The 27432-nt window shown below is 39.7% G+C and overlaps 2 protein-coding genes and 1 long non-coding RNA gene across 7 annotated transcripts; 1 reads left to right on the forward strand and 2 right to left on the reverse strand.

Moving 5' to 3' along the window:
• Positions 1 to 1278: 1278 nt before the first annotated feature.
• On the reverse strand, positions 1279 to 3330 carry LOC117939547. Its single transcript, XR_004655602.1, has 2 exons — positions 2085 to 3330; positions 1279 to 2054 (listed from the first exon to the last, which is right to left on the reverse strand). It is a non-coding gene; the product is annotated as an uncharacterized LOC117939547 (long non-coding RNA).
• Positions 3331 to 3476: 146 nt separating this feature from the next.
• On the reverse strand, positions 3477 to 13161 carry tsku (tsukushi small leucine rich proteoglycan homolog (Xenopus laevis)). Of its 4 annotated transcripts, none has more exons than XM_034864980.1 (3): positions 12738 to 13161; positions 6232 to 6543; positions 3477 to 5603 (listed from the first exon to the last, which is right to left on the reverse strand). In XM_034864980.1, exons 2-3 carry the CDS (start codon positions 6535 to 6537, stop codon positions 4869 to 4871), a joined length of 1041 nt encoding a protein of 346 aa, XP_034720871.1. In that variant the 5' UTR covers positions 6538 to 6543; positions 12738 to 13161; the 3' UTR covers positions 3477 to 4868. The 4 variants fall into 4 exon arrangements, with proteins under 4 accessions (XP_034720871.1, XP_034720856.1, XP_034720865.1 ...); XM_034864965.1 differs by having other exon boundaries at positions 12778 to 13159; XM_034864974.1 differs by lacking the exon at positions 12738 to 13161 and adding an exon at positions 12260 to 12398.
• A 4012-nt stretch (positions 13162 to 17173) lies between these two features.
• gucy2f (guanylate cyclase 2F, retinal) lies at positions 17174 to 27212 on the forward strand. Of its 2 annotated transcripts, XM_034864931.1 has the most exons (19): positions 17174 to 17749; positions 17803 to 18618; positions 20161 to 20462; positions 20588 to 20942; positions 21580 to 21664; positions 22253 to 22349; positions 22495 to 22620; positions 22867 to 22947; positions 23066 to 23242; positions 23418 to 23574; positions 24011 to 24160; positions 24320 to 24468; positions 24601 to 24764; positions 24846 to 25038; positions 25140 to 25314; positions 25908 to 26006; positions 26092 to 26186; positions 26277 to 26362; positions 27092 to 27212. In XM_034864931.1, exons 2-19 carry the CDS (start codon positions 17877 to 17879, stop codon positions 27171 to 27173), a joined length of 3315 nt encoding a protein of 1104 aa, XP_034720822.1. In that variant the 5' UTR covers positions 17174 to 17749; positions 17803 to 17876; the 3' UTR covers positions 27174 to 27212. The 2 variants fall into 2 exon arrangements, with proteins under 2 accessions (XP_034720822.1, XP_034720813.1); XM_034864922.1 differs by having other exon boundaries at positions 17174 to 18618.
• Positions 27213 to 27432: the final 220 nt, after the last annotated feature.

Genomic DNA, 27432 nt, shown 5'->3' on the forward strand with positions numbered 1-27432 from the left:
GAAGAATCAGCATTATACAATGTCCACTATACAGCACTACGGACCATGAGCCGGTCCTCCCCACGCTGAGTCATGTTACAGTCTTTAAAATAGATGGGTCAATCTAAAGGGATCTTTATTATTCCTGAAACGTGTTACCTTATTTGCTAATATGAGGTCTTTAAGGCAGAGCAGTAAATTTTTATCACAACCCTTAAACCAAGCAGTGTTCGTTGGCATCCCATTGTAACAGGTTACACATATTTAGGTTGTGACAAAGAGAGAGACAAAACATTATTTGTTTGAGAGATTATGTAAGCATTTAAAGAAGCATTTGGTAAAGTCTGAAAGAAAAGTGTAGCAGAACTTCTTTCTCTACTTTCCTTATTATTGTGCAACCACATTGTGTAAGGTCCCAAAACGCTAAGTTGGTTAATACTGCCTCAAATGTGGCATTGCGTTATTTACACAGACATCAAATTCAATCGTGTGCATGGAACCTCGCAAATGCTGAAGATCAAGTCATATGTTGCATTTTCATTTTTTAGGGCAAATTAATTGGCAAGGATTTACTGAATGCAAATGAATGCCATGCAGTGGTACAAACTTCAACAGATGTAGTGTCTCTTTAGAAAAGCACATCTTTGTGGTCTGTGACAAGTTGTGCTGATCTTTTGTTTGTCTGAAAAACAAAACCTCTGTGCTGAGCTGCAGTACGCTGACACAGTGCCTTGGTTTCTTTTGTCACGGCAGCATAACAAGCCAGAGGGCATTCGGAGCATTGACACGTCAATGTCACTGTGGTCAGATGAAAAATGTGCTACAACGCCTCTGGAAATCCATAAGTTAAGAAAACACTTATTTACTTTTATGTTCATTTCAGAAACCTTCTTGTAAAAAAATATATATAAATATATAAATCTTGGGTTTCAGCCTCAGAGCAGTATGGACTTATTGTTGAAGTAACGTGAATTAGCTGCTTGGATAGGTTGATCCTCCAGAGGATCTATCCAGGGAAGGTCACATTACATTTGTTTGATAGTTGTTCAAGCAAGATCAGAGCACTTAGTTGAGCCACCCTGGTTCTGCTTGCCTGAAATAATTATACACAGTTCAAAGCTTCCCTCTGCTTTGAAGTAATCACATCTCGGAGCAGGACCACTGCAGAGAAGCGAGTGATTACCTTTTTATTTATTTTTTGTTCACATGCCCCACACTAGCCATTATGCAAGCACCCTGCATAAATTAAATCCTCCTTCTGCTATTGGCGTTCTTTGAAAAACAACACAAAAAAGCAGGTAGATAATGTCACTTTATATTCAGTAAAAGCTGAGGCAGGAATTCAATCTTGTTTGCTCCAACTTGCACAAATGTGAACTGCTGTTTGTTTAGTAGCGGTTACACCACGTGTGCACATCAGACGTTCAAATACTGTTTTTTCAGACTTCAGATAACTGCAAACATGGCCTACCTCACTCACGGCCTCTACTGAACCAGTGTCAACTTTATCCACCTAAAAAGGTACTCTTGTTCCTCTGAATACTGCCCCTGTTCCTATGACTGTACCGTGTTCATGTGATGACATTACTCCAAACCACAAGATGTCATGAGGAGATCATACACATCCTTTCTACATAGTCATTGCTCTGCGGATTTGAACACGTCTGTTTTTTTTACATTCATGATAAATGAACTTCCTGTCAGAGAGCACTTTACAATTAAATGTCAAATAAAGGGGTTTTAGGTGTCTGACAAAAAAATATGTCAACATTACTGTCAAGAATCTATTGAATCCAGCTCTGAGAGAAACTTGTTCATCTCCACTAGCTGTGAAAAACCATTAGAGGTACTCTTACAAATTGTCTTTCATGGTGTTGTGTTTTCTCCAAACAGAGCAGTAGACACATCCTTTTTGTCACCTAGCTAGCCTGTAATGTATTATGCCGTTTGCACGTGAACATGTCTTTGCATATCCCAGACTAGATAGGGAGACATTGTTAGGAGCAAACTAAGTAGACATGGAAGTAAAGAGACACGTGAGCTGATCAGATTCAGAGTAGCTATCCGAATGAGTCCTCATTTACTGAAATTACATAATTCAAAACCAGACTCTATGTTCAGAAATAAAAAGCTACAATCGTTGGACCAATGTGGAAAAGAAATCCCCCACTTATGATCTGTAACATGATTTGTTGTGCTGTTGTATTCCCTGGATGTCTTTGCGATTTTATTGCGTTTATTTCTGCGCTACTGAATGTTGCTAGGACGGTTTTTGATGGATCACATGTTCCTTGGGTGTCATGCCAACGCTTCAGGAGATGGACAACAACATACACACACATCTGGAAATGTTTTCTGCAATTGGGTCAGTCCGTTAAGGGGTTTTCACAAACCATAAGCATAAACAGACTCAAGTGGAAGACCATTGGAGAGATCTTGGCTACTAAAGATCCTCCATATTGTTATGCTCAATGTTCAGGATGTGACATGTACAGCACAGCTATGGTGCAATCTGTGAAAAACCCTTGCCTTAGTCAGCCTTAATTTGGCTGTTTCTGGTTCTTTAAATTTAAAAGATGTGTCACAGGAAGAAGGGCATAATGTGTTCTCTGTCTCACTGGACTAAACCACAGGAGATCTGTAAGCTGCCATGACTGAAACCCAGCTCTATCTCTCTCCTTTCTCTTCTTGTCTCCTTCCCAGTCACTTCCTTGGCAGGTTACCAGGCCAAGTGAAGCATTGAATTCTGCCAAACCTGCCAAAAAAAAACACTTATAAAAAACAAGACCACAAGTGTGTGCATGTCTGTGTATCCAGACACTTTTAAGTACATAAAGCAAGAGTGTTTTATACACAACATGTTGCTGTGGTGTAAAAAGTGAGTCCGGAAATACTGCATGTGTTTGTGCTCCTTTGCTGGCACGCCAAAGAATTGTTTTGGCCAATTTTAGGTCACACAGGACAAACAGCAGTCATTAAACAACAAGTGTGAGGGGAGTCAATTAATTACCAATGTGATTTATATAAAGTTATATACAATTTAGTTACATACATACATACATACATACACACACCAGGACCGTTCTCATCTGAAAACCAAAACACTAAAGGCCTAAAGCCTTCACAAATGCCAGTTCAACAGGTTTAGCCTGATACATTGGATGGAAATTGACAAAACTCTATTGCACAATTGCTTAAATTGACTGTGTGGGTAAAAATTTCAGCCAAATGGAGAATTGGAGGAGGTAATTTCTGATTGGCCGGTAGAAAACATTCAAAAATCCTAATGTGCAATCTTGAGGCTGATCATCATCTTAGGTCCACTGAAATACTTTAGGAATGCCAAGATGAAGTTGAACATGACAGCATAGTGCATCACTGCATTGTCTAGTTTATGAAAGTTGCCATGTTTTAGTGTCTTGTTCAACTGGAGTTTGATTTAACAGCAGGTCAAAATAAACCTCGGTCAACGTGGTCATGGCTTGTTTACTTGTTCTGTTATCTCAAAAACTCATTGAGCACCATGTCAAAGGGTGAATTGACTTCATTTGCAAAAGTTGTACACCCAACTTGTGTCATTTTGAAGGTACATTGTCCATACATATTTGACTAGATGTCAGATTTGGGCTGGTGGTCATAATAAAAAATTCAAGTAATAAAAATTGTCATTTTGTGGGTGTTGCAAGAAATCTTTGTCCTTTAACAGTTACACACGTTACCGGCTACTGTCAGTTTCCCACCCAGACCCTGCTGAATAAAAGATGTCTGGTTTTAGGAGACACATATAAAATATCTGTATGGTAACTCTACAGCCAGTAACTTAGTTTAGCATTAAGACTGGAAACAGGATGGACGCATAAAAACAGGTTATTGTGTTAAATGGGTACAAGGACAAGACTCTAGGAAGCTGTCCTCCCATACAACCACAACTATTGTTTTTACACACGTATTATAAATGCAGTTATTCTATTATTTATTACAAACCAGACACATGTTAATTAGAGGTTTGGACAGAGCCAGGCTAACTGTTTCCCTGTTTCCATGCTTTGTCCTAAGCTAACCAGCTGCTGGCTGTAGCTTCAAATTAAACAAACATACATGAGAATCTTCTTAACTAACTCTGGGTTAGAAAACATACGTGTAAATACATTACCCAAAATGTCTAACTATCCCTTTAATGGTTTCAATAAAGCATCACATTCAAAGTCAAATAAAACAGCTTAGTGGTCAACAGTTGTAAAATATTCTTCAGTGTGGATATTATGAGCAATGCACATAAGGTATATAGTACTGGATGAAATTAAGGCCATGTTTCTAGTGCATCATATAAATTACAGCTATTTGCAACTGGAATAAGTGGAAATAGCTCTTACTATGGTCCCACTGTAACTTAAGTACATAACGTATGAATAATGCTTGGTTTGATTTAGTAATGGTTCTCTACCAGTTGAGGCTTCATGTTAAGATGTAAAATAAATGTATATGTGCTATGTAGGATGCTGTACATTTTATCATTGTTTTTCTAAAGGGTACAGCAGGTATGATACTCGTATGCTCAGAGCTCATGAAGGATACTTTAAACCTATAAGACATATTCCAAAGGCTCACCTTGGTACAGAGGTAATAGGGTGAAAGGAACACAAAAAAAAATGTTTTGCTTAAGCAGATAAGGCACAGCTCTGGTATCAGGATTGTAAGGGCCAGAGTATGGTCTAGCAGAACTTGGTTGTAAGAGGGTTATTTAGCCCAATAAAAAGTCTTAATAGTTATATTCAACGTAGAAATGGTGTAGGGAGAGGGGGTTTTGGAAGCCATTCAACCATCCGACAAGAACTTCTGATGGAGTACACTGGCTCCTTAAGGAGTGGTCAATTTCTACACTCACCGTTTCACAGCACGATGCCCTCTACATTACAGTTCAGCACGTCGTTGTGTTGGACCTGACCCAGCTGCCGGTGAAACTGACCCTGTTTCTGGGTCCTCCAGCAGTGGATGTTTTGGCCCAGTGTAATACTCTTAATACTGGCCAGGTGGGTCAGCATGTTATTTGGCAAGGACACTACACCAGAGCCAGACAAATTCAGCTCTTGCAGGGAGTCTAGTCCGCTGAAAACCACAGGGTTTATAGTCTTGAGCTTGGGGTTGTTTGAGAGATCCAGAACTTGTAGGTTCTGAAGGCCCTTAAAGCTGTACGGCTCAATCTCCTGAAGCTCATGGAGGCCACTGATGGATAAATAACCCAGATCATTCAGCTGAGCAAAAGCTCCCTCCTTGATCTGTTTGATGGGGTTACCATCCAGATTGAGATACCGCAGAGGAAGTCCTGCCAGCCTCGGTATGCTCAACATCCGGTTTGCTGACAAATTTAAGCTTTGAATGTGTAACACTTGCAAAGTTGTGGAGACTGAAACAAGCTTGTTATGAGACAGATCCACGCTGACAGGTTGACCATTAATTTTAGTGGCAAACACATCCATGTTGAACTCCTGGAAGCTGTTGTGGCTGAGGTCAACTTCAGCCAGAGGGAGGCTGGAGAAGCAGCTTGGGGAGAGGCTCTCCAGGTTGTTGTGGCTCAGATCCAGAGACTCCAGGTAACGCAGCTTGGACAAAGCATTGGGTGTTACCTGATAATAGGAAGGCAAGAACGAGATAAACAAAGTGAAAAATAAGAATGTAATATAATGTATATCTGTAAGATGCTAAAACATGAACATAACTAGTAGAGAAGACTCCTTCACCCGTAACACTGCTTTTTTACCAGTTAGGGGCAGCTAAATTAACAATCTGTAAACATTACAACCAAGTATTACAACCTTATAAAGCTGATATGGCAAACCTATAACACATACAGCAGTTAACAAACAACATTACTATTCATTTTGGGTCAACCAATGTAACAAACTCTGTTTAGGTCTCCACCCACTCTGAGAAAAATGCCTAGTTTAAGGTTCCAAGTCCTCCACTATGGAACTGCTAGCTGTGTCTGGTAAATATTTTCAGTTGGGTTTTAGAATTTCTTTTCCCTAAAGACAGCCAATGTTATACTTTTGATTGCCCAACATTAGCCACAAGCTGTGGCCAAATATGTAACACTGTAGCACCAAAACCCCATGTGAGTGTGTTGAATTACAGATGTTGTATTGTTTATACATTTTAACATGTAGGAGTAAGAATGTGTAATTTGTTTACCATTCAAAGGTTACATGACCTTATCATGTAGCAAAAGGTCTAATATTGACTCTAACAACTGACCTTTGTTATAAGGTTGCTGCTGAGGTCCAAGCTTACAAGGGTAGTGTAGCCTGGACCAGCTAACATAGTGTCACTGATCGGGCCCATGGCGTTGGAGGACAGGTCTAGGTGGGCAGTGTCCAGTGGGATGGGGATGGGCATGGTGGTGGCGGGTCCCAACCCTCGGCAGTCCACCCTGGTCAGGCTGAAGCTGTCAAACAGGCCGAAACTTTCCACCTCGCAGCGACAACCATGGTGGCAGTTCTTGACAGCGTTGGACCGGACTGAGGTCAGAAGCGACAGGCCAAGCCACAGAAGGAATGCCATTATGCTCTGGAGAGAGTACAAACTAATTATTTGACATTGGAAACATTTTTAACATGGAAGTCCTATTGAGGTCAGAAAAGTCTTCTATTCAAAGTTTTCTATTAACAATGATCAAATCAGCCTTTGAGCAATCACTGCTAAGAAAAATGCACAACCTCATTCACCAGATTAGATCAGTACACCTAGTCCAAATTCCTTCACAGAACACCTTGTTTGTTGTTTTAGAAATTAGAGAAGCTGTTCCTGCACAAATGTCATCTTCAAAGTATTTGTTAAGCTTTGTGAAAAGACTTTAAGCTTTTATTGGGTGCAACTTGAGTAGCCCCAATATCCCTCCCTCTTGGCTTTCACAATGGGTGTGACCTAATTTCTTTGATCAAAGAGTTTATTTGCACTTTCTTAGTTTACTCACTAGAATGAGTATGCATGGTTGTAAAATGAATGACTGTAAATCAAGGCCCTTAAAATATCTCTGTCCTATCTTAAACAAAAGGAGAAAATAGCTCTAAGGGAGCTGATACCGTATACTGCCATGTAGTCTAATATTGTAAGCGCACTGCATCTTAAACAATAACATACGGAAAAAGTAATTTGAAGTATAAGATTCCTTTAAAAAATCAGAAGTGAATAAAATGCATATTAAGTATAAGTTTAATAAGTGAAAAAAAGCTCCGTAAAAAAACAATACAAAGATTTTATCTTAAACCCGAGAATAATATCATACCTTTTTTTTATGTGTTTCCATAGCTGTTGCTGTTGTCCACCTATGTGTAAATGAGAGCTGAATAGAGCTCACCCAGTTCAACTTAAGCAACATGTACTGCACACATCCCTGAAATAAGTGTGAAATTTGGACAAAGATTAAGTGTTGTGTAACAGGTAAAAATGAACAGTCATGCTCAAGTGGCCTGGGAATGACGTGTGTTTAAGATACAATCCAGAGTTTTATCGCATTTGTTTCTGAATGCAATAAACAGGACATTACTGAGCACTTTTGTTCAAAATTTACCAAAAATGCTAAAAAAGGAAAGGGAGGGTAACTTTTTTTTGTCATTAGCAAACCCAGCCTCTCTAAGAAATACATGTTGGTAAACTCTAATCCTTAAACTGACATTTGTTTTAAATTTAGACTCTTTTTGGGGTATGCTTTGAAAACATACTAAGGGACTAGGTTACGGCTGTTATTGGGAATATCTAACGGGTTGCATTGATATATTGTGGCTTATGTAAGAGGATGAGGTTATTGTACAGTACATAGCTGCATAGTACTTGTGGGTCAGCATGCAGGCTGATTACACTGGCTCAAAGTCTATTCAGACAGAGCTGCTAACCTCTGTGCAGTGTTTCTTTTGTTTTGACCCCTGAACTGACTGACTACTACTGGCTGCTTGTAACGCTGAGAGTTGATAATGTTATTGAATTATTTTAGTATAGTGATTCACATACTCAGTGACCTGCATTTGTAACTTTACATGTACAGAGGGTTCTCGGTTTACTGCCATGTATTTTTAATCCTTGATGATTATTATTTCCTTCTAATGCATAAAGGGTGTATCTTTAATATTAAAACTGTGGATGCTTTTGTGTGTGTGTTCCAAATAAAGACCTGAGTCCCTCCAGCTGAAAGGTTTGACCACTCAGGAATCGGCGAGTTGTATGACAATTAAATTGAGCTGAGTACACAAAATCTTTGGCTGAGCTCTTTACAAGGTAAATAATCCACCGATGGAACAACAACAAGCCACAAGTGAGGCAGAGGTTAAAAAACGTCAATGCATGATGTGGCATTTTGTGGAAATGTACACTTACAGTTTTTGTAGCAACTGCTAAACTCTTAATTTGTGTGTATTACATAATTAGCTGTCATAAAAAAAATTAGGTCCTTCTCCGCCCTCTTTGTAATTATAAGTTTTGTTTTACCTCAAGCAAACTACAGGCCTCAAAGAGATCAGACACAAAGAAGCCATATGCCATATGGTAACTAAACATGGGGAAACTGCCAGGAGAACAAAGTGCTTATACATGTTTCCCACCACACTGATCTTTAGCAGCTTGTCACCTCGGTGTGGTTTTGTTGCCACATTCATTGGTCTCTCCTTCCTTTCCTAACTCTCACGTGTTGTCTTCAGAGTTTGAGCTATTGAACTCAGAAAAGAGGTGCAGGGATCCCCTGTGCAAATATAACAGGTATAAGCACTCATTTGTTCTTCTCGCAGTCAAGCTCATTTATGAGCAGTGATGAAAGTTTGACTTCTTTATTGTATATCTTTGACTGAGTATGTAGGGATATGAATGGAGGAATGAATGCACATTTTTAACTGAATGTATGGACATTTAAGAATGGATAAATGAATGTTTATGACAGAATGCACGGATACTTATGGAAGTAGGAATGAGTGTTGAATGTAGAAAGGATGGCTGTTTTGTATAGTATAGAAAATGGTAATTTGCAATTTGCACAGCTCTTTGAGTATCCCATAGGTTTACTTTACAATTGTTTTTTTATTGTTTTAATCCTGTGCTTGTTGTGTGTCTCCGTTGTAACTCTTGCAGCAATTTTTCCCAGTGTCCAGAAGAGATTTCTACTTAGGGAAACTACAAAAGATATTTTGACTTTGCATCTTTTGTTCCATCTGTTGCTTCAGCACCAGGTGTTCCCCTCCACCTCTCACCAATAAATCTCAACTAACAGCCAACTGCTGCTGGCCCTGCCTTCAAATCAGACACTTTCTAATTACTGCAATTACTCAAAGGCAACGGCAGTTAGACCTGCGAACCCCCTGAGTGGACAATTGGCAAAGGCCTGTGAAATTACACCTCAACACCTTTCACTCATCACTTTCAGTCTTTTCACACCTTTTTATCCTGTGATCCTGCTGTCTGGTAATAAAAAGCTGCACATTTAAAGCTAAAGACAGAGTCAACATACCAAACATACATATGGTCTCATTCAACAGATTAAATTGCATCTATGTCAAAAATATTATGTTCAACATCATCCAGTACTGTGATGTATTCTTCATGTCATTGAGACTGCTCTGTTCTAATTGAATTTTGAAGTTGAAAGCTGAAAATGTACTTAATTTAAGCCAAATGAATGCAGAGTGAGTACACTGAGTTTAAATGAATTGTTGGTACTCAAGTGCTTTCAAACAATTAAGCAGCACTGGGACACCTATTGTTACATTTGTAAATACATTCACAAGCAAGGAGACTGCTCAAATTGATCAAAGTGACTTACCAGGGGAGGACAAAATGGCCATAACTTTCCAGTCTATGTTTATTTGAGAACTGTTTTGAGGTACTTGTAATTTATGTGATTATTTTTTTTTAATGTATGCTATGTTAAACTTCTATTCCACTACATTTCAGGGAAACATTGTTCTTTTTAATCCAGTACGTTTATTTAATGGCTTTGGTAATAATGTTTTTGTAGATTAATAGTTTACATAAAAAAATCTAGGATAACCAATAGTATGGATTGTAAACTACCCAAGAGTATTTAACAGTACACTACACTACAACATGACAGATATCAATCCATCAGTAATAATAACTTAATATTATAACATATAATAATATGCAGATGTACAACAAAGACAGGGGCCACTATAAACTTTTGAAAGTTAAAGATGTAATCTCAAAGATTTTCATTTAAATAAATGCCTGTTATGTCATTATCTATCCTTGAAGGCTCTGACACACCAACCCAAAAAGACAGTTGGACTGATTACCTCCCTGAGTGGGTCAAAAACGTGCCTCGGAACACACCGAAGTGACGCTGACTTGAGCATATGTGTGATTTCGATGCAATCGTTAGCCTATTTTTACAAAAACGTCTGCTACTGAGCCATACCGTGAGGTACAAGGTAATGGAGCCTTTTATACACTGTCGTGTTTCTTTAGAAATAAACATCGGCTAAATAGAGGCTTGAAACGCTTCCGGTGTAAAATGATTTAATGTTAAAGTGGCGACAAAATGAATGGCAGTCAATGGGTTGCTAACTGCAGGTGATGGCTTATTAGCATTAAAATGGCGCCATGGGAGCTATGCTTAGAGAGGAGAGGCTTACCCCCTTGGTTGTTAGTCCCACTCATCCCGTTTGTAATTTCCGGGTTAGCACTACACCAATCAGATTGGTCAATGACTCCGACTGCCCGCCTTCCGATTCAATATTTCCTCCGACTGACGACGGCACGGAACACACCACACAGACTTGAGTCACTGACCCCGCCAGACTGTCCGACGGACGATATTCGGTTTTGGTGTTTCAGCGCCAGGTAACACAATCAAGACTGGGCCTATGGCCCACTGAAGAAAGTATATTGGGATATTTGCCTGTAATTTCCTGCATTGTATTCACACACAAAATAATAAACAAACCTCGAAAACTTGAATCTCACGTATCAACAAAACTCCAGACCCTAGAAATATAGGATTCATTTTTCTATTGCTATTTCTACGCTTCAGACTGCAAAACTTAAAAATACAGTACAGGCCAAAAGTTTGGACACCTTCTCATTCAATGCGTTTCCTTTATTTTCATGATTATTTACATTGTAGATTATCCCCGAAGGCATCAAAACTATGAATGAACACATGTGGAATTATTACACAAATTACTGCTTTGCCCACTCTTAGCATTCTCTTGTTGAGCTTCAAGACGTAGTCACCTGAAATAGTTTCCCAACAGTCTTGAAGGAGTTCCCAGAGAGGAACTTTTGCCTTCACTCGGTTGTCCAGCTCACCCCAAACCATCTTGATTGGGTTCAGGTCCGGTGACTGGAGGTGCAGCACTCCATCACTCTCCTTCTTGATCAAATAACCCTTACACAGCCTGGAGGTGTGTTTGGGGTCATATAATGGCTCACTCCTAATGTTAGCCAGTTTCGTTGTAGCGCTTGATGGTTTTTGCGACTGCACTTGGGGACACATTCAAAGTGTTCACAATCTTTCTGACCGACTGACCTTCATTTCTTAAAGTAATGATGGCCTTTTGTTTCTCTTTACTTAGCTGATTGGTTCTTGCCATAATATGTATTCTAACAGTTGTCCAAAAGGGCCGTCGGCTGTGTATCAACCTGACTTCTGCTCAACACAACCGTTGGTCCCAACTCCATTAATAAGGCAAGAAATTCCACTAATTAACCGTGAAAAGCCACACCTGTGAAGTGAAAACCATTTCAGGTGAGTACCTCATGAAGCTCATTGAGAGATAAAAAAGCAAAGGGACGTTACTCTGAAGAAACTAGAATATAAGACATGTTTTCAGTTATTTCACACTTTTTTTTTAAGTACATAATTCCACCTGTGTTCATTCATAGTTTCTATGCCTTCAGTGATAATTTAAAATGTAAATTCTCATGAAAATACAGGAACGCAGCAAATGAGAAGGTTGGTCCTGTACTGTAAATTCTTAATAACACAGGACTGAAATCCTGTCACTTTACCTACATGTTGCTGTTCATATTAACTAATATTTTGATACATATTTCCTTTATTTTACTAACTTATTCAACCAAAGTACAACGAGCACCTATCCTATCTATAGGCCAATGCCAGTTTTTCATTTTCATCACCGTTTCCAGCAGGTTTTCCCGTCATAAAAGTCGGACCAGCAGTGACATACAGTATGTGTCACTGCCTTCTGTGCATTACCACGATGAACCACGTCCATGCCCTGGAAAGTTAACACAGGAGGCGGGTATAAACACTCACTGATGGATGGGCACCTCCGCAGATCAAATTTCTTGCAGATCGTACGTGGCAAACAACGAAGAGAGCTGAGGATTCAACTGCAGCTTTTTCGGATAAAATACCTAAATAAATATCACAGGTGTAACAGTATCTCCACTGACCACCTCTAACGTTAACCCCGCCCCTTACCCGCTGTCAATCAAAGTTTAACACGTCACATCTGCGGGCATCATGCACATATGTTTGCACACTCCCATAAAAGTTTTTTTCTCCGTCTTAATAAAATGCGGTAACGACACACGACAGTCTGGTCAGTCCAGACGGGACACCAGGGGCGGTTTCTTAAACACAGAGGAAAACGTGAAATCCGATCTGCCCACAGCGGTCTGCTGGTCTGCTGCCTTTCTGTGTCGGAAACTATTTGCTGATAGCCGAAGATTTAACAGACACTTTCTGACGAACAAAAACGGAGTAACTATAGGAGAATAAAAAACGGTCCTTCTTTCAGAACTTCTCGTCAGCCTATGTTCCGAGTAACTTACTTTGGTGCCTTTCATCCAGACTTTTGGCCGTCTTTTCACTTCACCGCTACCATTTTCCAGACCCCCGCTGCGCTCCCGTGTCCCGGTGGTTAGTCTGCCTGCTGGTCTACATGAGCCCTGCGGATCCTTCGGCGTGTCTTCTGCGTCACAATTAACTGTCAGTAGCTGGAAACACTGATACACACTCGTCTGTTTTCATCCCATAAAGTCTTGCCTGCCTCTTCGGCTCGTTTTACCAACGTAAAGCCCTCCAGCGTACAAAATAAGAGCATTTCCTGTCTATGCTTTCCAAAACAAAATGTTTCAAAAGCAACTTGGTTATGGTTTTACTCTTTTTTTTGGCAAATGTTTGCGATAAATAGTCTAGCTAAATGCTGTTGATATTAAATGTTGTGATTTAGGCCAGTTAAGGTTTTCGTTGTTGGCTACTGTTGCTATGGTGATTTTAGGTGGTAATGTTAACGTTAGCCTAGCTAAAATATCCAAGCTAGCGTTGCAGCTTTACATCAAGTGTAGCTAGCGTTAAGTTAAATATTTTTGACTTTTTTAATTTTAGATACTCATATATAGCAGAAACTGTCACAACAAATATTGTCTCATATGAAGGCAATATATCTGTGCACCTTTATTTTGAAGGCCAACACGGGTAGGCTACTTTCCTGTCTCGGAAAGTTAGCTAGTTTTGACGGTGCTTGTTAGTGCTCACTCTAGTGGAGACGTTATAAACAAACCAACGTGAAAAGAGAAGCTTAAACAGCGTTGCGCAACAAGGCGGTGGTTTGTTTCATTTGGCCCAAAGTTCACATTTCGATGAAACTGATTAAAAAGATGTGAAAGGAAACACAGACTTTTCCTGTTATGTTGCAAAACAGATAGCCCTATGCAGCATAGCATAGCCTCTGTCTTGGTTCTCCAGCCTACAAAAATTAACAAAGGCTGTGTAGATAGGAAACCTTTCAAATAGTGCAGGTTTAAGTAAAGTAATTTGATAATATATACACATAGTTTTATTAAGTAACAGGTCATTATAATATAATGGGTAAAAATAGTTATAAATTCAGAAAATCATTTCCAAACTATTCTAGACAGGACTATCTGGAGAGTCAACCACAGCCTACGAGGACAATGTAGCATAATGCATTTATTGGCACAGGCCAGCAAATCTGTGGAGACATTCGGCTACATCATGTTAGATGAGATATTGTAACAAGTTCTAAAGGGGGAGAAACACAGAGGTCAAGTGTTAGCAATTATGGTGAACATCTGTTTCTGCTCAAGCAACACTGAGGGGCCTCTGCTTTTCATCTGCACCCTTAGCCATATCTCCCCTCATGAGAGCATGACATCACACACCCAGTGCAGTAGGCTATTACATAGGCCTACCAATTCACTCAAACTTGCACTTTCAAGCGAACATGCATAGTTTAGCCAAAATATAAAGGAAAGAAAGATGATTGTGTTCTCGCAAATAAAAACACATGTCATAAGCTGTAATGGAAAGGGGAACCCATTTTAACTATATGATTTGGTGTTACACTTGTAGGTACTACACATAAACACACCTCTTGCATGTTGTAGTGTCTTGGATTCTTCAAGACTATAAAGATAAGACAGAGACGCAGGCAGACAAAATGCAGGGCACAGTTTCAGTAAAAGAAAAGAACAAAAAAAAAACTAATAAATGAAGTTGTTTGTTGAAACTTAAGCCTATCACTTCCATTCAATTCTTCCAGAACTTTGCTTATGTTTTTCCTTTATTGTTTTTATTGTTGCTTTAGTTACAGCACACTGTTCCCATTATGTGTTGATCAAGCTAACATGAAATGAGAGTGTTAATATTGAAGTAGTATTTTGCAGCAAGTTCATTTTTAAAATAATGACCATATAATAGATGTTTTCTGCTTAAGGGAGTTACAATAATACGCCTATAGATCATCTCAGCTCTCCTTAACTGACTTGTGCTCCTGTGTTAAGGGAGAGTGTTATGGACAATACCCATATTTAAACTAGGTCAAAAGGAGGGGTTATTCTATTTTTTGGGCATACATAGAGGTACATTTTAAGATCAGATATTCAGTATATCGAGAATGGATCCACTACTTTCATCCCACTGCAAAATAAGCTACTGTAAGACCTTTCCACTAGATGGCGCCAGAACTAAATAAAACCTCAACTAGATCTCTTCAGGTGCACAGTGAAAGCCTTTAAAGCAATGGAGAGAAACTAACTCACTTTTAAACACATGAGAGCTTTTGATAAAAGTAGCACAAGATAAAAAAAAACTGTTGGCAGACACAAGAGGTTAGCGCAGGTGTCGTATTAACAGCATAAGTATCACGGCATTCATATAAGACTTGCACAGTAGTTGTGAGCACCAAGTATTTTGGTAGCTCTTAATAAACCTCGATGTAAATTATTCTCAATATAGGCCTGAGATACCTACTGATTATCAAATCATGATGTCTCAAAAATGACCAATGCCGTTCAAAATCCATCTGAGCCCAAATAATTTGTAATTACATTTGTGTTGAAAACTGTCCTGACATAAGCATACTCCCCTTAAGTAAAAATAATAGTCACTTAATTAATTGAATATAATCAATTTGATCTTATTTTGTCAGTAAAAGGACAGATCCAATACACCTCTTATTACTGTTAAACGTTATTTATTTTAGCTTAAGGAAAATTTAAGATTGGACTATCGTGGGGACTTCAATTTAATAGGAATTATGCAAAGTGGGACTGACTTCAACACATTAATATAAAGCCCTTTTGTTCCCTGGTGTTTTTTTACCTTTAACTTGACTTTCTTCCCCTCATATTGTCATTTTCACTATTTTATCAGTCCAAGGACATGGAGAATCATCTATCTCTTTTTTTCCCTACACTGCATTCCCCATCATCCTTGTTCCACAAATACACTGTTAGTATATTTACAGTCTATGGATCCACACTGTATAGTGTATATAGAGTTGTGTCTTATGTTATTGGTTATAATTGACTCCCTATTTAACTTTTTGAATTATAAGTCGGCACGGAAATTTGTATAGCAGTACAAGCTCCAACAATTACTATATATTTTGTTTTATATCTTTTTTATTTTATTTATTTATAATTTTCTTTGCTTGTGTAGACAAGTATTTTCTTCCATGGTGTTTAAAACAGCACAGAGCTGGTCTCAGGAGCAGCATTAGATGTGTTGTGTTCACAGCTCACTGGGTGGACGGAGCGCTGAGTCGTCATTTCTGTCCCCTATTGCTGGATGCAGGATAGCGGTGTCAAGGTGTTACGTTTAAGAGGCTGATCAGCTTATGCGAGATATAGGTCAACAAAGGTGAAATCACTTTCCAGCTCAATGGGCACAATATCAGGTATGGTAATAGTCCTGCAACATGTCTATATCTTTATTCCCTTGCTTGTTGTCTTTATTAGTCAGAATTCACTTATGTCACGTCCTCCAAACATACTGTACACACACACGCACGCAGACACATACTGTTAGAGAATGAGACAGGCAGATGGAGAAAGGAGACAGAACGGTAGGATGAGTGTCTCTCATCTCTCTCTCTCTCTCTCTCTCCCTCCCTCCCTCACACATGCACATACATTGATAAACTCAGTTTATCTTCAAGCGTATTGTCAATGGGACACAGAATAATGATGTCAAGGTTCTGATGAATTACATTAAAGTATTTTTCCTCTAAACAATTGCTTTTCTATAAAAAACGTCACTGACTCACTACCAGTGCATAGTATATGGTTCTGTTAATTCATCCATCCAGCCCATATTTTGACTTTAACACTGCCAAACGGGGTTGATGTTGTGGCAACCAGCTTTGACTCATTTGCCAGGCAAGGCTTCTTCACCTGGTGAAGTCTAAAAAAGACTGACGCAGGCTAAACAAGCCGCAGGACTCAGGGAACCCACAGGGAGAGCCCTTCGTTATCTTTAATTACTACCATTCCACTAGGGTTCAAATCCATTTACTGTGGAACCTGCTGTACTGCTGGCATATTAGGCCAATTAAAGCAGGGTTGAGATGTATTTATGCAGTATAGCTGAGGTGTCTCCATGGCAAGACCCCACTCTGCGCATCAGGAAATATTTGTGTACTCAAAAATTATTTCCATATGCATGTGGTCTAGGCAATGGGAGCAATTCAGTAATTTTATGATAAAATATCATGTCAACAAGGCCTCTCACAAATCAATCATACACATATACTATGTATATCTGTATACTGTATATAGTATATATGATTGATTTGTGACTTCCAGGGAAGAGGCCTTGTTGTCTCACCAGCCTGCATGATTACAAGGCTTTTAGAGTAGACTAAGGCCTGTTTTCAATCCTCTTATTTTGTGCCTCACTGAAAAAGGATTAGAGGGTAACACTTACGTTTTGGTCCTGGGTCACTTTGGAGGGATTTGATTGAATGTGCCTGCAGCGGACACTGTACATACATCAGAACCGGCTTCCAATTTTAAATATCACATTTTTGGGGAAGGGTGCTCATTGTTGCAGCAGATTTTATTTTGAATTTTTAATATCTAATATATATATATTTTTTTGTGAAGATCTATAATGAAGAAAGGAAACCCGGGGGCGTAGGTGATTTTCTTTGTCCTTCTTTAGATATGCTTCCTGTGAACAGAAGTGTTTGTGAAAAACGCACAGGAGCCTTAAGAGGCGCTCACTGCGGGACCTAAGTAGCTCTCCAGGGTGCTGAAGTTGTCTCCAAACGCGACAGGCACAGCGTTCATTCTCTGCCTGTCACTCTCAGCCCATAATCCGAACACAATGACTTGGCTGTGTCTTCACCGGAGTGACACCGTGGATCCTCGGGTGTCTAGGTAAGGTTTTTTGGGATGGTAAGGTGACAGTTTATTTGGATTCAGAAAAGGAGATCTGAGAGGATACGTGTAAGATTGTCTCGTCGGACCATGAAGCTGTCCTAATGGCTCCAAACAACTTACAATAGCCAATTATTTTAAAATCCGTAATTATTAATTCTTTTATCTCAGCTCGTTTTACTGGTCTTGTTGATAATTCTTTAATGAACACAAATATTCACTATCTTTGACACCCTGGAAGGACAATGCAACATATTCATCCAAATTTCAGAGGACCACTTTGGGAGTCTAACCATCCATGTATGCCAATATTTAAAAGCAGACTAACTTTAACGACACTGCCCTTTTATAACTTTCTGTTATGGGTCCTCCTCGGAGTGTTGACGTTCCCTTGTTGTGTCCATTGTTTAATATTCAAAGTGGGGGTTGTGGGGCCTTGGAATTGCGACCCGGTAGCCTACAGGGCTCTGCCTGCTGCAGCCGCCAGGCTCGCTGTGAACAGGATAAATGGAGATCTAAATCTGAATCTGGGACTGAAAATGGACTTTATCATCCTCCAGGAGCCTTGCCAAACATCCAGAGCCCTCACTGCGTTTATTTACTATGAGCAGATGGCGGATGCGTTTGTGGGCCCATCCAACCCGGGATACTGTACTGCAGCTTCTCTGCTGGCCAAGAACTGGGACAAAGCCATCTTCTCTTACAGCTGTGTTAACTATGAGCTGGACCAGCTCATGGGACACCCGACTTTTGCCAGGACGGTGCCAGTTCCCACAGAGGTGTTGTTCACCGTGTTTAAACACTTCAGGTGGGCCAGTATTGTAGTGGTCTCATCCAATGAGGACATTTGGAGGGATACTGCTGTGAGAGTAGCTACTGCTCTCAGAGAGAAGGGGCTTCCTGTTGGCCTGGTTACATCTATTGGTATAAATGAGACGGAGGTGGAGAGCACGCTGAGGAAGATCCAGGCTGCAGGAAACATCAATGGTGAGTCTGAGCTGCTGACATACACAAGTTAGCTACATTACTATGGAATGCAATTTTATTCAATATTAAATAAATGAAAAAATACATAAATAAACTGTAACTGTCTCTTGAATTAAATAAATGAAATAAAAGTACCATGAATTAATTGAAAGTAAAACCTTGTCATATATTTAACTAATTGATTCATTGTTCCATGAATATTACAATTTATTTAATTTGTTATGTATTTATTGCCTAATTAATTTAGTTCAAAGGCATATTTATTTATGCGTTGATGTATTGAGGTATTTATTCATTCACTTATGTGTTTGTTTATTCATATAATATTGAATAAAACGGTATTCTATACATACCGGGATTACATGTACAATTATCATATGTCCTGTATTAAGTGACACCAGAGGAGTTAATCACAAAGTACAATAATATCATAATTATCAACCATTACGTTATTGTAAGTGGATTTAAAGATGATATAGCACCTTTAATTTAAAACATGGGGAGCAGACAGGGATGTACATCACAGGTGAACAACTTGCAGAACTGCCAAATATCAAAGCATCAGCTGTCCTGATTTGCTCTACCGGGATTTTCTCACATCCAAGCGGCACACATCCTCTTCAGTAGGCTACAGGCTTGTCACTGCACCATCTGACCAGGAAGCCATTTTGACACTGCATATTTCACCTTGTGGTTAAGGTGAACTAGGGCAGCAACGTAACGTGTTGGTTTTCAACATAATCAATTCTATTTTGTGTGCCTCTGCTAGAGCACAGTGGGGGACGAGAGAAAGATTAAATTACAGGGCACGCTGATTTCTCATTTTTGACTGCTATAGGTGGCAAACTCTTGAACTGAATAAGATGAAATAAAATGTGTAAACATGATGGACGGATAGTGTTGTCATATCAAGTTACATTTCATAGTTTTTTTCCTGTTGCACTATAGTTTTCTTTCTTTTTATTTTATATTGGTTAATAATACAAAAGAAAAAAGAAAAGAAAAGAGAGAAAGAAATATTTGGAGTCAAGTTAAAGCATTAATATTCAAGTTTTAATAATTGTTTTTTACATATTTTTTCATCATTGGTTTATTTTAATTTGTATTCTATTGACTGTTATTTATCACATTTTAAAGTTTTGCTGTTTGTTATTTTTTTGTTTTTTGCAAACTTTTATTTATTGTTGTTTTTTAGTCTGTTTTTGTTGTCTGTGTTGTTTCAATTTGGCTGTGTGAAGCACTGTGGGCTGTGTTTGTATGAAAGGTGCTCTCTAAATAAAGCTGAGTTGAGTTGTCCAAGGATCAAAGTACTGCAACTAAGTACCATTACTCCTGTAACTCAATTAAGTAGGTATGTTGTTAACATTTAGAATAAATTACAGTCACTTCACTTGAAGAGGACATTACTGTTCTCTTCCCAATGCTGCGTTGGTCTAATTGTTACCTACTGACACATTACATCATCGTAACACCAAGTTAAATCATGTTATCACTCTAAAGAGTTGAGCAAAACCTCACTGTCATTTTTCTTGTCTGCATCAGTCATCATCATGTGCATGCATTCAATCCTGGTTGGAGGGGAGAAGCAGGCCACTTTTCTTCTCAAAGCACAGACAATGGGCCTGACTACGGGGAAGTATGTGTTTGTGCCCTATGACACCCTCCACTACAGCGTGCCCTACACCAACGTCTCATACTTCCCTCTGCAAAATAACAGCAGGCTGAGGGAGGCCTACGATGCTGTGCTCACCATCACGATGGCCTCTGAGCCTTTGTCCTTCAACGAGGCGTTTGCTGCCGCCCAGAGGAGTGGGGAAATTACGCCAGATGTGCAGCCAGAAAAGGTAGAAACCAACTCTGTCTTAAAACTCACATGTTCATATGTGCATTGAAAAAGTTATTAGCTGCTGTTATTGTCCATACTGACCGTGAAGTGGTCAAACATCATGTCTTTTGTTGTGCCACTTAGGTTAACCCACTATTTGGGACCATCTATGACAGCATCTACCTGCTGGCCAAGTCCATCCACAACGCCAGGAGAGGAGGCATGCCGCTGTCAGGCTCAAACCTAGCCTACTTCACAAAAAACATAACCTTCACTGGCTTCAACAAGAAGGTCAAGGTGGACACTAGTGGGAATGTTAAGACCAATTACATCATCCTGGACTCTGACAACAGAGGAAGCCAGCTGTACCAGACCCATTTAGTGGATCTTATGTCTGGAGTGCTTAGTTTTGCTGGGAGGTCCATTAACTTTCCAGGAGGATCTCCTCCACCGTCTGATTCCAGCTGCTGGTTCGACAAGAATGCCATCTGCAACGGAGGTAAGAGCCTTTGTTTTGGCTGTGGTGGAATGCCCCTTAGTACATTAACTGTGGTACTTCACTTAAGTACAAATTTGAGGTACTTTTTCTTCATGCCACTTTCTACTTTTACGCCTCTACATTTTAGAGAGAAATGTCGTACTCTTTACTCCACTACTTTAATCTGACAGCTTTAGTTTTTGCACACAAAGCACATGTAGTTTATAAAACGCAATGTTTTATTATCTATTAAACGGCCTACAAGTACAGTTGAAATGATAAGCCAATTTTGATCGTTTCTAATTTTATAATAATAAGAATTTTTCTGCATTTTACTTTTTGATACTTTAGTTAAGTTCATTTCCCTGATGATTCTTACATACATTTACTTAAGTAAGATTTTCAATTCAAGACTTTTAACTTGTAAGAGAGTATTTTTACAGTGTGGTATTAGATGCTTTTACTTAAGTAAAGGATCTAAATACTTCTCCCTTCACTGAGTTTTGGCATGTGTATGTTCATAGTCATTTATCGTGTGGGAATGTAATGGTGCACATGAATATTTATGGATGTGTTGTCTCAAGTTCTCACAGTTTTTTGGCATGTTCTCCATACATTTTCCCATTTCCATGACATCATCACCTGTTGTCATCCTAAGGTGTGGAGGTCACCTACATCATAGTGGTGTTTGCTGTCATCTTCATTCTGGCTATGGGAGGGCTCATCATAAGTCTTTATATCAGGTACAGCCTTTAAATACAAACATATCGCATTCTCTATCAAACAAATTAACTCTTGTGTTGTCTTCTGTCCTTTCCCACTCTGTCTTTCCCATCAATTTAAGGAGAGGGATTTTTGTATCAGAGAAGGTGCATTCACACAATCTATAGTGTGATGTGCACAATAATGGGTGTTCCGTGTAAATGCTTGAGAACGAGAATGGAAGATTGAGGGAAAAAGTCCCTGAAAGCATGGGCCATCACCCTCTTTGGAGTAAAGAGAATCACATTTAAACAAAAGAAAACAATAAGTCAAAGTAACCTTTACTGTAAATGCACTTCAAGCCAGTATGTTAAACAACACTATTGAAATCATATGACTGCATTTTCCAAAAGTAGATACTTGATTACTGAAATCAAAAATCCTGACCCTTATTTAATATTTTCCTACATTATGTTATCAGGAGTCCAGAAGTAGTTCTCATATAAGGACAAGCTTTTCTTGGTTATCATCTTACTTTGCTCCAAAGATGATCTTTGACATAGTTTTAGAAAACCCACTGCCATTGGTTGAACTGATTTTCTCATCTGTATCTAAATCTCATTGGGCAGGAGGAGACTCCAACAAATCCAGCTGGTCAAAGGTCCCAATCGAATCCTCCTGACATTAGAGGATCTCACTTTTATAAATCCTCAGCTCAGCAAAAAGGTAAGCAGCATGCAGCATTACTGTCTTTCAGTCATCGGCATGAAAAACACATTGCATTATAGTTCAGAATATGATAAATTGTGAAAATTGACGGAATGAATTGTTTTTAAATGAAACTTGTTTGAATCAAATTGATGTCCCACAGAAAATTACTTTAGAGGATCTGAGTGAATCCAAGAGTGCTCTAGAGGATAAATCTGCAAACTGCTCGCACTCCGTGAACAGCATGCAGACTGAGACTCATGAGACCACCAATGTAGCTGTTTACGAGGTAGGGAACACTGTAAGAGTCGTTGCACCTGCTGCCTCAGCCTGTGTGTGTTCGCAGTATATCAAAAAGAAAAGTTTGTGAAGAGTGTCCTTGTCTAGGCCCTCAACTCTGATGGTACATATTCAACATAAACAACACATTTTCTTGTCACATCTTCCACAAAGTGTCAACCCATCTTTTTCACAATATTGTTTAGAATGTGTAATTTCCATTGTATGTACTGTAAAAACATGGCATTTCTTCCAGGGTGACTGGGTGTGGCTAAAGAAATTTGAGGAGGGACAGTTCAAAGAAGTGAAGCAGAGCACTACCAAGATTTTCACAAAGGTAAAAAGCCACAAAAAAACTGTAGTTCCTGTAATAACAACTACTGTAGATCAAAATGGTATCCTTGTATGGTAACAATGTGGTGTAATACGATATCAATGTCTATCTGCTTTCTCAGATGAAAGACCTGAGAAACGAGAATGTGAACCCGTTTCTTGGTTTCTTTTTGGACTGTTCCATGTTTGCGGTGGTGATGGAGCACTGCTCACGGGGAAGTCTACAAGACCTACTGAGGAACGAGGACGTCAAATTAGACTGGATGTTCAAGTCCTCGCTTGTGCTCGACCTCATCAAGGTAAACGCTGTATGTATGTATGTATGTATGTGTGTATGTATGTATGTATATGCATGTATGTACTAAATATGCACAACATTACTGGAATTAACCAGTAGGTGTATCCAACATCCCTGCTGGCTTGTTGATATTTCTTGTATGATTAACTGCACTGTTGAACATATTGTGCCTCCAGGGTATGAAATATCTTCACCACAGAGAATTCCCCCACGGCAGACTTAAATCTTGTAACTGTGTGGTAGACGGGCGTTTTGTCCTCAAGATAACTGACTATGGCTTTAATGAACTGCTGGAGTCTCAGAAAGCTCCTACAGAAGAACCTCCACCTGAAGGTACCTTCTGCTCTTGAAAAAAAAACTTTAGCTTTTTAGGTGTGGTGTTAAGGTGAGGTTAAAGCAACACCAAATATTCTTTTTATATCTTAAAATAATGTTTCCAAAATTGTTTCAGTGGTTCATCAACATGTAACAGGGTGAACGGCACTTCTGCATTGACTTTGCGGCTCTCAATTGGCTATAACCGCTTTATGCAAGTTTGCCAGAATGCTCTCTCCAATGAGAGAACAGTAATGGACAATTACACTTCCAACCTGTAGGGTGACCGAAAAGGAAAAGTGATGGTGTTGCTTTAAAGGGTTTTAACTTGTGCACAGTATTGTGTGCACACACACACAAGCACACACACACACACACACAAAATCATACATGCATTACAGTTGTTAAGGAGTTGTATTATGTTGCTAACCAGTCTTTTCTCCTTTTCACTCAGATTTATTTTGGACAGCTCCAGAGTTCTTAAGGGACCCAGCAAATTCACGTAAAGGCACTTACAAGGGAGACGTGTACAGCTTTGCCATTATTCTTCAAGAGGTGGTGGTCAGAGGGCCACCATACTGCATGCTGGGTCTACCGCCCAAGGGTGCGTATGTATCCATCTGGGAAGATGACTTGTAGATAAAGAGAAGCAGATACATATCATAGGGATTTATTTTTAAAGTTTGAGACAACTGAGATGTCGATTTCAGGAACCAATATTCACTAGATTTTTTAATTTAAAAGTCCTCCGTCTTCTTACCAGAGATCATCCGTAAGGTGAAGAAGCCTCCTCCGATGTGTCGCCCCAATGTGGCCCCGGACCAGGCTCCTCTGGAATGTATCCAGCTGATGAAGCAGTGCTGGTGCGAAATGCCTGAACGCAGACCAACATTTGAAGAAATCTTTGACAGGGTACATTATTGGAGACACCAATGTGGCCTTATTGTTTCCAACCTCACAGTTGTTAGATACTCAGATAAACCACTTTAAAGAACATTAAACCTAAGCTTTTAATGTGCATTTGTGTTTTTTTTTCATAAATAGTTTAAGATTATCAACAAGGGTAAGAAGACTAACATAATTGACTCCATGCTGAGGATGCTCGAGCAGTACAGCTCCAACCTGGAGGACCTCATCAGAGAGAGAACCGAGGAGCTGGAGTTGGAAAAACAGAGAACAGAAAAACTATTGTCAGAGATGCTACCACCGTGAGTTTGTACACACACACACACATACAAAACATTTAGTTCAAACAGAATGCCTGACCATCTGGTTCTGTAATGTTTTAGTTCTGTAGCTGAGGCCCTGAAGACCGGTGCCACAGTGCAGCCGGAGCACTTTGACCACGTGACGATCTACTTCAGTGACATTGTAGGTTTCACTACCATCTCCTCGCTCAGTGATCCCATTGAAGTGGTTGACCTTCTCAATGACCTCTACTCTCTGTTTGACGCCGTGCTCAGTAACCACGATGTGTACAAGGTCAGTATACATACATACAACATGTAATTTAACAGCAAGTGTCTTACACACACAGTACACCGAGACACGCACTGATGTATGAATATGTTGACATTATTTAGGTGGAGACCATTGGTGATGCTTACATGGTGGCATCGGGTCTGCCAAAGAGAAACGGCAACAAGCACGCGGCTGAGATCGCCAATATGTCTTTGAACATTCTCAGCTCAGTAGGAACCTTCCATATGCGGCACATGCCAGACGTGCCCGTCAGGATACGCATAGGAATCCACTCAGGTGAGACGGTACAAAAGTCTCCTTTACACTGTTAACATTCAAACTTTATGCTCCAGTTGAGCAGGTGCAAACCTCTTTGCAGATTGAAATATATGTTCTGCCTCAATGAATATGAGGTTGACTGTGGAGCTTACCTCGTTTTGTCTGCATTATTTATATCTTTTATCTAATAATGGTGCAGCCCGGATGAGACATTCTCATTTATCAGCTCTACTGACAACCAACAATTTTTTTAGGCTGCACCAGCTGTCTTCAACAGGTATTTCCTGTATCAGTGATTTTCTCTTAACATTTGTCTGAAAAGTTGTACTTTTACTGCCAATGACAGCGCTGATGAATGCTGACTAAGTGGCTACCAAGCTTTGTGATGGCCTTTAGTAAATTGTACAACAGGAATCAATATGAACATGTGAACCTATGGGACAAAACGATACAGTTGTAGGCATAGCCTTGGTATTAAAGTGAGCTTTAAAATGCTCTAAGTCTCACTCAATGTTTTTGAGTCCTCCTATAAATGGACAAATTGTTTAACACTGCTGACAAGGGCTCAATTACTGTCTCTGATCCCGTGGTTCTTTTTGTTGTATTTTCAGGGCCCTGTGTTGCTGGGGTGGTAGGTCTGACTATGCCTCGGTACTGCCTTTTTGGAGACACAGTCAACACTGCCTCTCGTATGGAATCCACTGGGCTGCGTGAGTTTCGTGTACACTTACCCACCATATTTTGTTTTGATGTTTTGTTGGACTAATGCATTCTTCTCTGTTCTTTGTCCCTCAGCTTATAGAATCCATGTAAATATGAGCACTGTGAAGATCCTCCATTCTCTCAATGAGGGTTACAAAATAAATGTCAGAGGCAAGACAGAGCTAAAGGTAAAAGTCTACAATCCTTCTACCTTATTATTTGGTAATGAGAAGAGATAGCCTCAGGTTCTATAAATCCATGCATGTGTTGTATTTCAGGGTAAAGGTATTGAAGAGACATACTGGCTTGTAGGGAAAACCGACTTTACAAAGCCTTTGCCAAAACCGCCAGAGATCAAACCAGGGTAAGAGTTTCAAACTGCTGCTGCTCCTTGTACCTTTTGCATGGCTGAATCCTAAAAAATATATGTGTACAAATAATTATTTGTGTTATGAGGTTTGCACCAGAAATAATCACGTGTTCTCATAACGCAGTTTGCATACACATTTAAAGGAATGTCACATTTCATCAGTGTTTTCACAACCCATTCTGTAACTGTCTCCTACACTTGCAAATGAACTGAACTGAACTGAACCACTCGTGCAAATCTGTCTGAATGTTACTTTAGGGAAGGCAATCACGGGCTGGACCCTGAGGATATAGCAGCGTACATGAGAAAGAAAGCTGAAAAAAAGGCTTGACCTTCTTAGACCAAATACAGGAGGTAGAGACCTGCATGCCAGCTGGTGTTGTGTTGTGGATTTGTTACTGTGGCTGTCAGTTTGATGTCTGTGGATGTGACCAAATGCAACCTCTGAGTCTGACCTCTCTCAATGATTCCTGAAATGTGATCTACTTGTCTAATTAATCTCTTGATCTTATCACCTTCTTCATCTTAAGCAGATTGGGGAAAGCCTTCTTTTACTGCGGCTGGCTGGGCACATTTTCATAATTAGTTCGTTTATTTTATTATGTTTTAGGCAGCATTTGTTTTGCTTTTTGCTTTAATGGTGTCTCCATGTCTTTGAATCCCGGAGAGATCTACTTAAAAAAAAATGTCTCTGTATAATACTCCGCCCTCTTTTGTCACTAGGGACAACTGGCAGGAGATGGTGACAGAAGAGATCAAGACGCTTTTTCGCAAGGCCAACAGGCAGGTGGACAAGAAGATCTGAATGAGTGGAAAGAAAGGAAAGATGTTAAAAGAACACCAGGGGAGAAGAAAAGAGGAGGACACATCCAGAGGAAGACAGAGAGCACCACCCCGCTTCTCACTTTGGCTTAATGCAGACTTGTTTAAGAGGATTGCCCGTTCGACTGGCTAATCTGCCTGCAGCCAACGCAGCAGTACACCACGGTGCTAATGTAATGAGAGTTGTCGCATTACCTACCTACATGCCTGCTGCCAGCAGCGTAGGGAAGGTGAACCAAGCC

The sequence above is a fragment of the Etheostoma cragini genome, chromosome 3 (assembly GCF_013103735.1).
Source record: "Etheostoma cragini isolate CJK2018 chromosome 3, CSU_Ecrag_1.0, whole genome shotgun sequence".
In the NCBI taxonomy this organism is placed as follows: Eukaryota; Metazoa; Chordata; class Actinopteri; order Perciformes; family Percidae; genus Etheostoma; species Etheostoma cragini.